Here is a 15,012-nt window from a genome sequence, read left to right as displayed (position 1 = left end):
AGTTTGGCACTGAGATGATTCTGAAAAAGTGGTTATCAAAAAAAGCTATGAGCTTTTTTATGTTTGGTAAACATTCAGTTTCTACTTTTTTTTTTTCACAATTTTGGGTGACAAAAGCAAAAAACACAAAGCTGCAAAACCAACTTTGAAAAACCAGTTTTTTATTTCATATCTGTTTTACATAAAAGTTTATCAAACACTATAATACTGTTTTTTTTTTTTCAAAAGCACTTTTACAAAAAAGTTTACTAAACACTCTACTGCTTTCTTTCACAACTACTTATTCTTATAGCACATCAAAATCAATTTTTTTTTTAAAACACAACAATACTAAACCAACTCTCAGTGACGTTGACTCAGCTTCCTCGGCTTTCTAGAACCACAACCACGACCACATCTCCCATGCACCCCCTCTGTTCGAAATCCACTTTTTTCAACTTTTAACGGCCCGATTGTCAGGAGACTGGGGTTTCGTTTGAAATATTCAAAACGTTGCGTGCGGGAAATGTCACCTTAATGCCACACTGAGCCCGAGCCACCATTAAGGGCAACAACAGAAAGAAATGAACGAAGAACTTAGTACCGAATCCATTACAATAAGGTGGTTTAAAAAATAATGCAGTATTATGTGTCTTAATTTACTTTTATACCAATGCATTATTGGCCCGGAAAATTTATAGTAACGTTTTTACAGAATGACATTGGTTGCTAAGTTTCAATAAAAATTGGAACTTTAGGAATATTCAGACATCTGTAAATGAAAAAGTAACATGATTTTTGTGTGTCTTATAGTCCATTGGTGGCAATTTAACTCTATTTTTTTTATTAAAAGTTTATAACGAGAGTCGACAATAGAGACATATCGTGATATATACAAGTGAAACTGGTTACATAAAAAAAAAAACCAACTTTGATTTGATATAGAAACTAAACCGCAGTATATAAACATTTAGGACATACTTACTTAATACGAATGAGTATACGAGTTACTTCTCATGTTTACTATCTGTTTTGTTTATGACGTAATTATTTACACAACCTGTTTTACCTTTACACACTCTTATTAATTTTTATCGATTAATTTATTTTAATTCATTCAATGTGATCGCTGAGAAGTAAAAGGGAATGTGTAAGGTATAACACCACTATTAGTTTAAAGAATTTTAACGAAAAACCATATTTTTACACTAAAAAGTCAATTATGATACTATTTACTTTACTATTTATTTTGTGCTTATCGTTAAAACTTAAAGTTTTCAAACCATTTTCATTAATTTTGTTTTAGTTTAATGAAAAGTTTACACCTGTGTTGATTTCCTATTTATCAATCAATTAATCAATTATTGTATGGAAATACTATAAATATTGTCCGAAAGTGTGCTTAGGTGTCGGACGCAGACACAGAGAAAGGTCGCACGCTCACAACAAGTGCTCGGCGGAAGGAAAGGGAAGGCAAATCCATAAATGAAAACCCATCTTCTTTGAGAGAGAGAGACGAGAGAGAGTTTGACTCTTGAAACTTGAAAGTTGGAAACTTTGTCATGCCCATATCAATCTAAAGACACGCCAAATCCGGGCCAGCTTTCACGGATTCTCCTCCACCTCAACACCTCCTTCTTCGGCTTGTCTTTCTTTACGCATTTGGACTCAAAATCTCATCTGGGGATTCGGCAGTTTTCTTTTCCAAGCCATTGGGGTATTGCAGCTCTTGGTAAGGTTTTTTCCCATTAATTTTTGTGTTTTTAATTTAAATTTGGTAGTTTTTAGTTGGGAGAGTGCAATTTTGGTTGATTTGTTGAATTGGGTTTTGGAGTAATGCAATTTGTACTGTTAAATTTCCATTTCCTGGAAGCGCTTTTGTAAAAATGAACTGAAGAATGTCATGAAATTTGAAAAGTAGCAAAGCAGCTTCTGAGTTTTTCCACTTTTTGTTGCATCTTACCTGGAAATAATCACTACCAATCTTGTTTTCTTCCCCTTTTCAATCATTTATTTTTGCAGGGATCATCACTGTGCATATTAGTTTTTAGGGATTCTCAAAAGCATATGGAAGTTGTTTGATCTGATAATTTTACCTTTTTGATAAATCATGTGAAGCACAAGACTTGTATATGCTTTTTTATGCTTCATGCTGGCAAAACAAGGCAACTACTTTTACAGTATACTCTTTGTGCAAATTTTCTTACTTTCCAAGCGGCACAAGGGGTTTGTTCTTCCGGTTTTCTTCACACGCAATTTAGGCATTTTTTACTTCTTTTGATAGGTTTTGTTTCTCAAGTAAACTACTTCTTCTCCAATTACTTCTGTTAATAGTTTTGATAGGTTTTGTTGTGAATAGGAAATACCATTGTAACGGCAACTGCTATGGAATCATTGCTTATAACTTCCGTTCGAGAAAGATCTCGTTGACCATGCTAAATTTGGAACCGCCTTGTATTATCTGTCATCATCTCTTAGAGAATTGAAGATACTTGGTGTATGTTTAGGTGTGGAGTTGTAATGAATCAAGAGGTGTTCTACTCAACAAGGAATTGGATCTCATTGTTTCATTTGCCAGTTTAAAAGATGGGATTTTGGGCTTTAAACAATTCACAAATCTGTTCTGAAGTTTTCTAAGTAGGATATCTTATCGCTTTCTCACCCGAAACCCTACCTCAAACTCTTCCGAATGCGTGAGAGTTTATGTTTTTTCACTTGCCTAAAGTTTAATTCAATGGTATTATATGGCTTTCTTGAAACTGTAGATTGGCATCTTTATTTCATGCCTTTTTTCTGACAAATACCTTGCTTTCCATTACATCAACTGCATGCATTTCGTTAAAAGAAAAGTTACGCAGAACACTAAACTTTTTAATGGGGGATGACAGGGTATTTTAATTGATACTTGTGGAATGTGACACAATTGGGGAGAAAGACTGATATTGATCCCAATCTGAGAGTACCGGCATTGACGTTTGAGGAAGAAACATGTCTCCTGGAGGTCGCTTCTTTGAGGATGTGGCCGAGTCTCGTGTGGCATTTGCAGATTCTGATGTTGTAACTTCCACTGCTGATCTAAGGGCTTCTCCTTTCAGAAAAGTGGCCCCTGGTTTGATTGGAAATCCTGGAATGCCACCAAATAGTAATGTGCACGACCTACTCGAGTGTCCTGTTTGCATGAATTTAATGTGTCCTCCAATTCACCAGGTATGTTTTAGTATTTGTTTAAATTTGAATGATCATGAGGATTCACTTCTTTTTTGTTAATATCAATACGTATTTTCGTTTTGGTAGAAAGTGAAGAGAAGTCGTGAAATTGATGCTAATAGGGTTTGGAGCATCTGGTATTACTATAAAGTTACACACTAGAAATTTAAAATTCATTGTGCCGCCACAACTATTACAACTCAGAAAATATTCACAAAGTTGTTATAATCTTAAAAACTTGATCTCCAAAATTGGATTTCTTAAGAAATGCTTACTCATCAAATATGAAGGATCAATTGAGAAATACCTTCACACAGCATCTAGCATGATGATTATATGCACACCATCCTATTTTGTACATCATTTTCAGATTGGATTGCATGCATACAGGTCTAATATACATATTCTAAGTTGTAATTTTATTGAAATGAGAACTTATTGAAGCTTATATTGTAGTGTCCAAATGGCCATACTCTCTGCTCAAGCTGTAAGGTTAGAGTGCACAACTGTTGCCCCACTTGCCGGAATGAACTAGGAAATATAAGGTGCTTGGCACTGGAGAAAGTAGCAGAGTCGCTGGATCTTCCTTGTAGACACCAAATTTATGGTTGCCATGATATATTCCCATACTACAGCAAGCTAAAGCATGAGAAAACCTGTAAATATCGCCCGTACTGCTGCCCTTATGCTGGAGCTGAATGTTCTGTCACTGGAGATATCCAATTCCTTATGATGCATCTTAAAAATGAACACAAGGTCGACATGCATGACGGGAGTACTTTCAACCATAGATATGTCAAATCCAATCCCCAAGAAGTTGAAAATGCTACATGGATGTTGACAGTATGTTTCTCCCTCTCTCCCTCCTCTCTCTCTCTCTCTCTCTCTCTCTCTCTCTCTCTCTCTCTATATATATATATATATATAGATATCCTACACAGTACAGACGCACACGAATTGCATTTCTATACCCTCATCTTTTAAGCACTACTTAAACTCTCGACACAGTTTCTGTGTTTGGTTATCTGTCAAAGTGCTTTCATTGATTGCAGTGCGGGAAAGTCATGGGACCAATCTCGGGACCATCAAAAGACCTACTGAGATAGCTTAATTTGTAGTTCCCCGCTTTCTTAATCCCTAATTGCTGACTTTCGTGTTTTTCTCTCTACGACTTCTCCGTTTCACTTCTTTAAGTCTGAGTAGAAATATGGGTATAAACTTTTGCAGTCTTGGAAATATCTTTGAAATGGCTGCCTAATCTATAGTCAAATTTCATTCCCTTTCGCCCTTATCGGCAAACTTTGATCCTATTTGTTTGATTGTTTCCCTTTCCTCAGTAACCAGTTATGCATCCTGTTCATATATACACTAGTAGGCAACAATCTCTTTTCAGTTTTACATGAACGTCATCCGGTTCTTTTGTGAAAGTATATATCTTGAAGTTTTTAAGACATCTTTCCGTATTAAAAAAAAAAAAAAAATTAAAAATCTCTTTTATGTACTGGTTTAGCATTGAACAGTACACACAAAATCGTTCATCTCATATTTGGTTCCGTTCAACCTCCACGAATGTATTCAAACCCCTCTGTGATTTTGAATGTAGTGCAGATTTTCAACTGTTTTGGCCGTCAGTTTTGCCTGCATTTTGAGGCTTTTCACATTGGAACTGCACCTGTTTACATGGCCTTCCTAAGGTTTATGGGTGACGATGATGAGGCGAAGCAATTCACTTATAGTCTTGAAGTTAGTGGCAGTGGCAGAAAGCTTACATGGCAAGGAATTCCCCGGAGTATCCGAGATAGCCACCGAAAAGTCCGTGACAGTCAAGACGGATTAATCATTCAGAGGAACCTAGCACTCTTCTTCTCGGGTGGTAATAGGCAGGAGCTGAAGCTGAAAGTCGCCGGACGTATATGGAAAGAACACTGAGATATAAAAACTGGAAAACTTGTTCAAAGATATTGTAACCTTGTTACTGTGAAAAATAAAAGGTTGGTAGGAATTGAGGGAGCTCTATGTGAAAGGCTGGATATGTATGTCGCTTGATCAAATTAATTTAAGATCTCATTTGTTGAGTCTTGATATGAATCTCCGTTTTGCAAGCGGCGAGTATAATGCAATAGACTTGTAGCGCAAGTTGTTAAGAGAATTTACCGTTGAACTCTACATTCTGTGTTCGATTCCTCCGTTCTCGTATTGCTCCTTACACCAGAATCTAGAAAGTTCCTTTGATCAAGTAACAAAAAAGGCAGGGATTTCATTCAGATAAGTTTTAATCGAGTCATGGTCTAAAGTATATTTCCGTATTCAATGCATGCAGATAAGTCTTGATGAACGGGGAAAAAGATAAGTCCTGATTAACGTGGAAAAAGAAACTTTACTTGAGTCACGGTCCAAGTATATTTCCATATCACTACCTCATCGGCCATCGCAGTATAGTGTCCACGATTATCAACTATTAATGTATTTTAAAGATTTATCGGTAAAAATTATCATTTTAAACATAATATACATTTTGATTTAGTAGTTAGAAGATTCATTTTGACCTCCCAACTGCACGCCCAAAATACCACACTAATATATTTTGGTTGCCCATCCCTGTATACACAAACTCTAACACAAGAATTTCTCCATGCCTAGCTCCTCCCCACAAAGAACAACAACGAAAGAAGTCTTAGTATAATCCTAGAGCGCTACCGCATTAATTTTTTTGTTAGTTCCAAGTATTGATCTATGTCTTTTCTTAAAATCTTTTTTCAAGTCTTAATGTCTTTCTCTCCCCCTCTTGGTATAAGCCTCTATCTGTTAACAATATTTTTTAACCGGAGCTCTGTAGTAGGTATTTGGATTATATGTTCAAATCAGCTAAACTGATTTTCTCTTATTTTATCTTTAACTGCGACTACTGGTACTTTACCTCGTTCTTAGTCTTGTCATTTCACACATCCACCAAAATACTCTCATCTGCTATACTCATTTTCTGCATGTGAACCTAGCCCCTCCCCATTAAAGAAAAATATGTACGACAAACTAGAAGTACTAAGAAAATCTTACCTTCTAGTTAGAAGCTTTGATTTCTCAACCGGGTGGTTTGATGAAATACCAAAGCCCAAAATTCGCAAGTGGCCTTTGCTACAGTAGTGGCAGAAGAATGTTGAGCTTTTAAATAACTATGTAGGTTCAAATTGCATCAGTAAGTAATTTAATATCTAATTTAACAAATCTCCTTTTTGAAAGAAAAAAAAAATAATCTTACACAAAACTCGGTGGTGACCTCCTGCGCTTAAACCCTAAACCTTACTACTTCTCTCTCTTCTCTCTCTCCTCTCTCTCTCTCTCCCCTCCGTCCCAAAATCAAAGAAAGAAATGCTACTGATAGCTCGAACTCACTCTCTCTCTAAGCTCAAACCCCTCCTTTCCCTCTCTTTCCTCACCCAATCCTTCCCATCCCAAGCCCCACTTCCAAATTTCACTTCAATCCCAAAACCCCATTTCCCAATTCCCACAAATTCTCAACCTTTACCATTCTCCGCCATTCGCTTCAACCCATTTTCTTCGTCCCAATCTTTGCCCTTGAACCGCGAAGGAAATTACGATGATACCACCGCCGCAGCTCGCCATGTCTGCTGTGGGTGTGGAGTTCACATGCAGGATTCCGACCCCAAACACCCGGGATTCTTCCTCAAGCCCTCGAAGAAGGATCCGAGGACGTATCGATTGGGGACCCATCTCGAGCACGTTGGGCAAGTGCCGGATTTCAACGATTCCCTCAAAAGGGGTATGATAATCGAACCCGAAAACTTGAGCTCTGAGGCCGATTTGGTGGGAGTCAAGGCCGAAAAGCCTGTGGTCTGCGCACGGTGTCACTCTCTGAGGCATTACGGGAAGGTGAAGGATCCGACGGTGGAGAACTTGCTACCGGATTTCGATTTTGATCATACCGTTGGGAGGAAGTTGGCTTTGACGTCTGGGACCCGATCGGTTGTGCTAATGGTGGTGGATGCTGCAGACTTCGATGGGTCGTTTCCGAAAAAGGTTGCGAAGTTGGTTTCGGATACAATCGAGGAGCATTCCACAGCTTGGAAACAGGGAAAGTCAGGGAATGTGCCGAGAGTGGTGCTTGTGGTGACAAAGATTGATCTTTTGCCAAGTTCGTTGTCGCCCACGAGGTTAGAGCATTGGGTTAGGACTAGAGCAAGGGAGGGCGGAGCAAGTAAGATAACGAGTGTACATTTGGTGAGTTCTGTGAGGGATTGGGGGTTGAAGAATCTTGTTGATGACGTTGCTAGCTTGGCAGGACCAAGAGGGAATGTGTGGGCAATAGGGGCGCAGAATGCCGGGAAGAGTACGCTGATAAACGCAATAGGGAAGCATGTTGGAGGGAAGATTACACATCTGACAGAAGCGCCTGTGCCCGGAACAACATTGGGAATTGTTAGAGTGGAAGGTGTTCTTCCTGGTCATACCAAGTTGTTTGATACTCCCGGGCTTTTGAATCCTCATCAGATTACAACTAGGTTGACGAGAGAGGAACAGAGTCTTGTAAACATTAGCAAGGAATTGAAGCCAAGGACATACAGAATCAAGGTAAGCTTACTTGAGCATCAAGTACCTTACAGTGTTTTTTTGTGTATTTGGTTATTAGAAACCTTTGAATAAACTGTGCTGTAGTACTCATTGCAAACTCGCAGTAATGTGTTTATCCCAGTGCAAATAATTCAATAACACAAACCATGTTTATAGATTGAATCTAAAAGCTCAAGTTTTGTTCGTATTGCTAAGCACCCATCGCTTCAATTGTTTAAGTATGATGCCTTTGTCTGTTTTGCTGGTCGAGGAAAACTTGAGAGGTGTCTTCAATTGTTTAAATATTGGATGTCCATTTACCACTGACTAGTACTTAACTTTTGCTTCTGCGTTTTTTTTTTTTTTTTTTTGGTGTGTGTAAAGCTCTGCTTTGCTACTTTTTGGATTCTGTTAAAATGCATAGTTCATTGTCGATCTCAGAATATCGTTGTTGCAAATTTAGATTCCATGTGATTACTTAATATTTTTTCCATTTATTATAGCTCATTTTTCTTGTCCTTTGGTTGTTACAGGATGGCTATTCAGTTCATATTGCTGGGCTTATGAGGCTGGATATAGAAGAATCATCAGTAGATTCTGTTTATGTTACGGCATGGGCATCTCCTTATCTTCCGCTACACATGGGAAAAACTGAAAATGCCTGCACAATGGTAGAGGAACATTTTGGTCGTCAATTACAGGTATTAGCACTAGGTGACGAGTGATAATTCTACAATTCTTGGTTTCTAGTCTGGTAGTCATTAGTCTTACTGATTTTCAACATGTTACCTGTTGGAGAGATTTGAATTCACATATACCAATAAGGCAACGCATATATATGCATATATATATGTGTGTGTGTGTGTGTGTATATATGTATATGTAATACCAGTCTGTTTGCTGATTCTTTTTAATTTCTAAATTCAGGGTATAAGTTTTCTGTTTTCCTGAATAATATAAATTTGTTGAGAATCAAGAGATTTGTGTAGGCTTCGGGCTTCCTAATGTCATTAAATCTTGCACCTAGTTATGATGCTTGAAATTCCATATTTAGATACGAGGCTGTGATAAAAGATGAGGTGTGCTCTCCATACACCCCTTTTTACTTCTCACACACCCTTCTAATTTTTGGCTGTCGAATCAGATGAATTGAAGAAGATCAAATGACAGAAATTAACAAGGGGTGTGTGAGAAGTAAAAAGGGGTGTGTGGATAGCACACCCCTAAAGATATGCTTATCATTAAATCTTTGAGGGGAACACATGATATGGTTGTATATATATATGTAGGTGTAGTTCTGATGCCAAAATGAACTTCCCATTGTTTCAGCCACCAATTGGAGAGAATAGAGTCAAGGAGCTTGGGCAGTGGGTGAGAAAGGAATTTCGAATCAGTGGAAACAGTTGGGATTCAAGTTCAGTAGATATTGCTGCTGCAGGTCTTGGTTGGTTTGCTGTTGGACTTAAAGGAGAGGCAGTTGTGAGTGTTTGGACGTACGATGGTATTGACGTTGTTCTTCGCAATGCATTGCTTCCTCATAGATCATACACTTTTGAAGTTGCTGGGTTTACCGTCTCTAAGATCGTTTCCAAGGCTGACCAAGCTTCAAATAAGCCACAACACAAAAGTGAGAAGAAGAGGAAACAAAGCGACCAGAAGGAATCTGTTGCGTGCTGATTCGGTACTTAATTCCTAACTTACCACCCGAAGCAGGCTCAACTTATTTTGACGACTGGAAGTGTTAGCAAGTAAGAGAGAAAGTTCTTATGAAAATGGAAAACCGGAGTTGTGACAATTTACAGTTGATATGCTACCGGTGAGGACAATTTACAGTTGATATGCTACCGGAGTTGTGACAATCTTCTTGAGCCACCGACGAAACTGTTGATTCTTTCTCCGACCATGGAAGGGGTGGATGTTCCACATTGGGATGATCTTTATGCGGTATTGATATTTAAGAATGACAACTCAAGGCGGCGTTTCTTCTTAAGTTAAAACAAGCACAACTTTTGCACAACTCAACACGAATATGTTCGGTTAGCTGACTTTGCATATTGACCTTATTTGCAGCGGATAATGTGCATAACTAAGGTTTAGCCTCAGTAGATAATGTTTTTACTGGGTTTTAGGATCAGTCGCTCGCACATTTGTGGGTTGATGTGTACAGTTGATGCTTCTTCCTAACACATCAACGACGCACAATCAATCATCACAATGCATAAACGTTTCATAGTCGCACAAATTGAACTTTCGTGAGGCGAATTTGTGAAACTACCGAGATTAAATAACTTTCGCCTCAAAACAAAGCTCCTGCCGTGTTCACCTTCGCCTCAAAAGGAAATGAAATTAGCAGACAAAGACTCAGAATTTGCAGCCAAAATCTATCTGCAAGCCATTAACTGAGGAGAAATCCTTCAAGATCTTCGGCGAGTGGTTTGCAACTTAATAGAGGAGAAACTACGTTTGCGGAAATCACTTCCCAAAAAAAAAAAAGTTACAAGAAACAGTAGTACTTACATAACATTATGAATTGCAAAATATAACACTGAAACAAAAGGAACACAATTTTCCAGCTAAGCTACTGTAAACTCGGACAGTACCAACTCACTCCCCAAGTGAATTCGGTTTCAATGCTATCATAAAATTTTTTGGATCTTCCAAATTTCCGGCCATCTAAGTAGAAAGGATGAGAAAAATCACACATGGTGGTTTTACTATGTCCAGAATTCTCAACACAAAACATGTTGTCGTCGTCAATTCCTCCTAACTCCACAAAATAAATGCAGTTCGCTTCCAACCCGTTAGAATTACTCACCGGAAAGGAAAAGGAACAGCCTCGGCTTGTTACAAATAATATTTGATTTCCCAAACTCTGTACCTCGATAAAGCTTTCACCATTCTCCGGATCGATCTTGTAAACTAGAAAATCATGAGTCCTTGTCCAGGTATTCAAATCGGTTTTCATTTGATCCCTAATTTGACGGATCAACAAGACTTCGTTGCTGGTTGTTGATTCTATCAAATATGACTCGTCTTTGACCTTGACATCCAAAAAGTCACCTTCACCCCAGCAATTGAATGAACCCTTACGTGATTTTTCTTTGTCATAAACCAACTTCAATTCCAGCTCATCACCATCTCCAAGGCGTAATGTGCAAGTTACAACGTGTCCAAACATAATGTTTTCGACTAAGACATATAGCATGCCACAAGACGAAAACAGTAGGCATGAAGGATACGTTTTTCTATCCCACATCCGAGATATTCTCCAACCTTTTTTGGCCTGCACACACCAATTTCCCCAGAAGAAAAAATTGCTGCCACCGTACATTCTGATAGATTTGAACTCGATAGGGCAATTTTGTCAACATATCGGTCGGGTTTTCCACCAAACTTCTTGAAATATGGGATTCTTCTCAAGGAAGGAAGTTCGTGTTTGGCTCCTGAAAAGGGTTTAGTAGAAATACTTCAGAGTGTTCTTCATTGACCATTATCAACCAACCTTTGGAGGAACTATGAAAGCGCCCTTGATTTCGCTTAGGCAACCCTAGCTTGATAACTTTGCCTTCAGGTGGGATGGAGAACTCCAAGTAACTGGAACTCGGTTGAGTTCCAAATAATAACCAGGAAGCTGCTTCAGATGGGCCTACTAACCATGGGAATGGCGGAGCACTGCGGATAATTTGCATAACAATCATTCTCCAGTACTTGCAGAGGATGCTTAAGCGAATCCGATCAAGTAAGTCGAGGCGTTGTACGATATTCTCCATGATATCCAAAGGTGGTCTCTGCCAACACCCATCTACAACTAACCATAGCCATGCCAATCAATCAGTCCTAACTCATGAACAACAAAAACAATTCCAAAAATCCAAGTGTCAAAAGAAACAAAAAAAGCAATCGAATTACCTTCAACCTCGTTGACGCTGTTATTCTTCTTCTCCAAGCCCTGCATGCCGATCTCCTTCTCCTTGCTGACGTTGAGAACGGGGCACGCGTCGTCGGGGAGAGCCAAGTCCTCGTTCGTCTCCTTCGGCGCCAGCATGTCTAGTCCTCGTCTATTTTCTCGATAGCGCTAGATAACAATTCCTACGAGGATTATAGAACGAGTGGGTGAGGAAGACGAGGGTTCTATTAATGGTGTGATTTTTGTGAGTTCTAGGTTCTAGGTTTCATCCAACGGCCAGATTAATTAATGTTTTCCATGACGGCATGACCCAAAAATTTTGGATCAAACCCAAAAAACAAGAAAAAAAATTCTATGACCCCACAATGAACCCTAATTTATTAGCTCCCAAAATCTAGTCATAAACCCTAATTTCATCTTTTTATACCATATTTAGGTATTACCAAACCAATGGAGCAAGGGTTAACTCCACAGCTGGTCCACATGTAGGTCTATTACGGGCCGCGTTTGAGAGATCACATGATGTGGCAGAAGATAGTTGGTTTCCTTCTCTCTAGCATCACCTAGAAAGAAAACATAAATACATCTATACTTAAAAAGGCATTCTAAAACCCTAAACCTCCGGCTCCTAACACGCCCCAATCCCGATATCCACCAAACACCAGATGGGCACGTGTTGGCCTACACCTGAGGGTCACGAAGCCATTTTAATATGCATGCAAGTTATAAAGAAAGAACGAACATAAATAAAATATATAAATTTATAAACAATGATATATGCAAATGCGGAAACGTGTTCAGAGCATACGACTACTCAAGAATACTACAAAACGTATATTATAAAAAGATATGAACAAATGAATGGATCCTACACTGAGAGAACTTTAAGATACCTATTCGATTCTAAGTCCTAAAGAGGGCACAAAACAAAACGTGAGTGGACTAAAGTCTAATAATAATAATAATAATAATAATAAACCGTTTTTCTTTCGAAACATAGTTTTGAAAACACATATTACTAAATAGTAGGTTTTTTGAAAACTCTAACATGTCATGAAAACGCTCGTACGATAAAATCATAACTAAGTGATATCAAAATCGCCCAAAGGCAAATCCATAAAAACTCATAACTCAAAACACTAATGTATTCAAATAGGGGTATCATAGTCGCCCAAAGGCATATCCATCACCCGAGGGTGAAGCTGTACGACACTGGATTATGTTAGTGAAGAAATATGGTAGGCCCATCATCCGAAGGTGAAGCTGTATAACTCTGGGTTACGTCAGAGAATAAATGGTACATAACACACCAACACTAGCCGTGGTTAGTGAAGTTGTATGACACTGGTTTCACCAGTAAAGTTGGCAGTATGTCATAAATATCTCACTGATCCTCAACTGTATCCTATGACATACGTATACATACTCAAGGTATGAATACCCACTAATTAAGCACATAAAACGTAATTCAAAATCTCATACCAAGCTTAGAATTCAAAACCTCATCATCCGAAATCATAAGCAATTCCATAAACGTGGTTTCCATAAATATAAATTTTCATAAACTTTAAATTAATAACTCATGAATATTTCATAAAAGCATTTTAGATAAATCATAAATTCTTCATAAATTATAAGTCCAGAAATCTGTAAAAACATATCATAAAATATAAATAATTCATGAATGTAGAATTATGAAATCATATTTCCATGAATGCAAATCTAATATTTTTATAAAAACATGCAATTTAAGAAACGATCCACTCACAAATATTCTGTTACCGGGAAGCCAATCGAACTAGGGAGGATGGGATCACTTCCAACCAATACACCTAATCACAAATAGGAACCATTTATTAGAACTTTATTAAAACGATTGAATTTGGGAAAATAGACGGTGGATTCAAATTCAGTACGTCGAAAAATCTAAAAAAGGATCTCGGGTTCCGCCACACACTGCCGCATGCACCACCACGGGACGGCAGGGTCCGGGGCACCACGCACCACCCCACGATTTTCTAGAATTTTTCCAGATATTTCCTCCAACTTCAAGAGCCTCATTCCAAGCTCGATACAAGTCCAAATCGAGTGATTCAAAAGCCAAAATGTAGTTAGGAATGTGGAGAAGAGATTCATACCCTTAGAAGCCCAACGGAGATTGGAGTTAGCCAGAAAAATGGCTGGAAGGTGGCCAAACGACCACGGTTTCAAGTTTTCCAGAAATGAACAGTGACTTCCCTTGTGTTTTCCGAGTTCCTACGCCACCAAAACCACCCAAAAACTTACTAATCGTGAACCTAGACACGATCTACAATGATGGGACCAATTTGGTGAGAATTCGCCGGAGAAGTTCCTTGCACAGTAACCGCACTGTGCAGCGCGGGAAGGGAGATTTTAAATGATTTTTCTCCTATTTTCTGGTTCAAGAACTCACAGGGATTACAAGGGAAGGTGATGGTGCAGTCTAGTTGTTATTGTAGGTGTGTGGGTGTGTGTGTGTGTTCGGCAAAGAGAGGGAGAAAAGAGTGAAAGAGATGAGCGAGGGAGAGAACACAGAAGAATGAGAGATTAACAGAGAGAGGTACACGGGGCAGAGAAGAATACCACAGAAAACGGTGGAGAACTTGCTACGTGTCATCCCATGAGTTATTCAAGATGGAGAAATATCTCCTTATGTGAGATTACATAAATGACTTTGACGTTCAAAAATTAGTAAAACTTTGTTCTAGTTTCGATTTCAATTCCGTTTGTGTTTACGCATTCATAATGACAAGTGCGACATGAATAAGTTAAAATAATAATTTCTACATGTCATAGAGCGGGAGTTGACAGAAGTGAACACTTTCATCGCTAAGGGTATTTTAATAAATTTATCCACTTGGAACGTAAAATTCAAAATGAGTCGTTCCCACTCCTATTTGTTTTGATGATCTATACTCAACGTCTTCTACCTTTTCTCTTTTGTCGAAAATTCTGCTGACAAGTGCGATGCAACATCCATTGTCTCTTTTACGAAAACAGGCTGCAACAGGTCTTGATTATGCTTTTCTCCTAATTGCAGCTCCTCTTGAACGGCACCGTACTTTCGTTGCTAATCTTTTCTTTTGTCTGTCATCTGGTTGGTTGCTGTCGAAGAAAAGCCCTTGTGCATAAATGGAGTAGTAGTTCCAGTAGTTGCAGGCAGTGCCGTATTTGCTTGGAAGATTTTGTCGAAGGCGAGTCCTGTCGTGTTCTTGTGACATGCAAGCACACCTTCCATTTGATATGCATTGATGCTTGGCTCAAATTTCAGCTAATGTGCCCCATTGTCGTAATTTTGTTCGTACAACATCACTTTGGTTAATTAACTTAGA

At 38.6% G+C, this 15,012-nt stretch overlaps 3 protein-coding genes across 3 annotated transcripts; 2 read left to right on the top strand and 1 right to left on the bottom strand.

Annotated features, from left to right (window-relative positions):
• The first annotated feature begins 1,476 nt into the window (after positions 1-1,476).
• LOC103964058 (E3 ubiquitin-protein ligase SINAT2) lies at positions 1,477-5,352 on the top strand. Its single transcript, XM_009376949.3, has 4 exons — positions 1,477-1,711; positions 2,868-3,186; positions 3,643-4,029; positions 4,795-5,352. Exons 2-4 carry the CDS (start codon positions 2,968-2,970, stop codon positions 5,113-5,115), a joined length of 927 nt encoding a protein of 308 aa, XP_009375224.2. The 5' UTR covers positions 1,477-1,711; positions 2,868-2,967; the 3' UTR covers positions 5,116-5,352.
• Positions 5,353-6,494: 1,142 nt separating this feature from the next.
• Positions 6,495-9,854, top strand: LOC103964049 (GTP-binding protein BRASSINAZOLE INSENSITIVE PALE GREEN 2, chloroplastic). The gene is made up of 3 exons (XM_009376937.3): positions 6,495-7,773; positions 8,286-8,453; positions 9,082-9,854. The coding sequence occupies exons 1-3, from the start codon at positions 6,553-6,555 to the stop codon at positions 9,427-9,429; spliced, it is 1,737 nt and encodes a 578-aa protein (XP_009375212.2). The 5' UTR covers positions 6,495-6,552; the 3' UTR covers positions 9,430-9,854.
• Positions 9,855-10,210: 356 nt separating this feature from the next.
• Positions 10,211-14,234, bottom strand: LOC103964023. The gene is given in 6 exon segments (XM_009376918.3): positions 10,211-11,031; positions 11,034-11,201; positions 11,204-11,560; positions 11,662-11,841; positions 13,428-13,491; positions 13,798-14,234. Coding segments are annotated over 4 exon segments (1,362 nt in total). The 5' UTR covers positions 11,798-11,841; positions 13,428-13,491; positions 13,798-14,234; the 3' UTR covers positions 10,211-10,330.
• Between the last annotated feature and the right edge of the window lie 778 nt (positions 14,235-15,012).

The sequence above is a fragment of a genome, unplaced genomic scaffold, assembly GCF_019419815.1.
Source record: "Pyrus x bretschneideri cultivar Hongxiangsu unplaced genomic scaffold, Pyrus_bretschneideri_v1 Contig5, whole genome shotgun sequence".
Classification (NCBI taxonomy): domain Eukaryota; kingdom Viridiplantae; phylum Streptophyta; class Magnoliopsida; order Rosales; family Rosaceae; genus Pyrus; species Pyrus x bretschneideri.
Note: the sequence above shows the minus strand (reverse complement) of the source record. Positions and strands in the feature narration are given on the sequence as shown.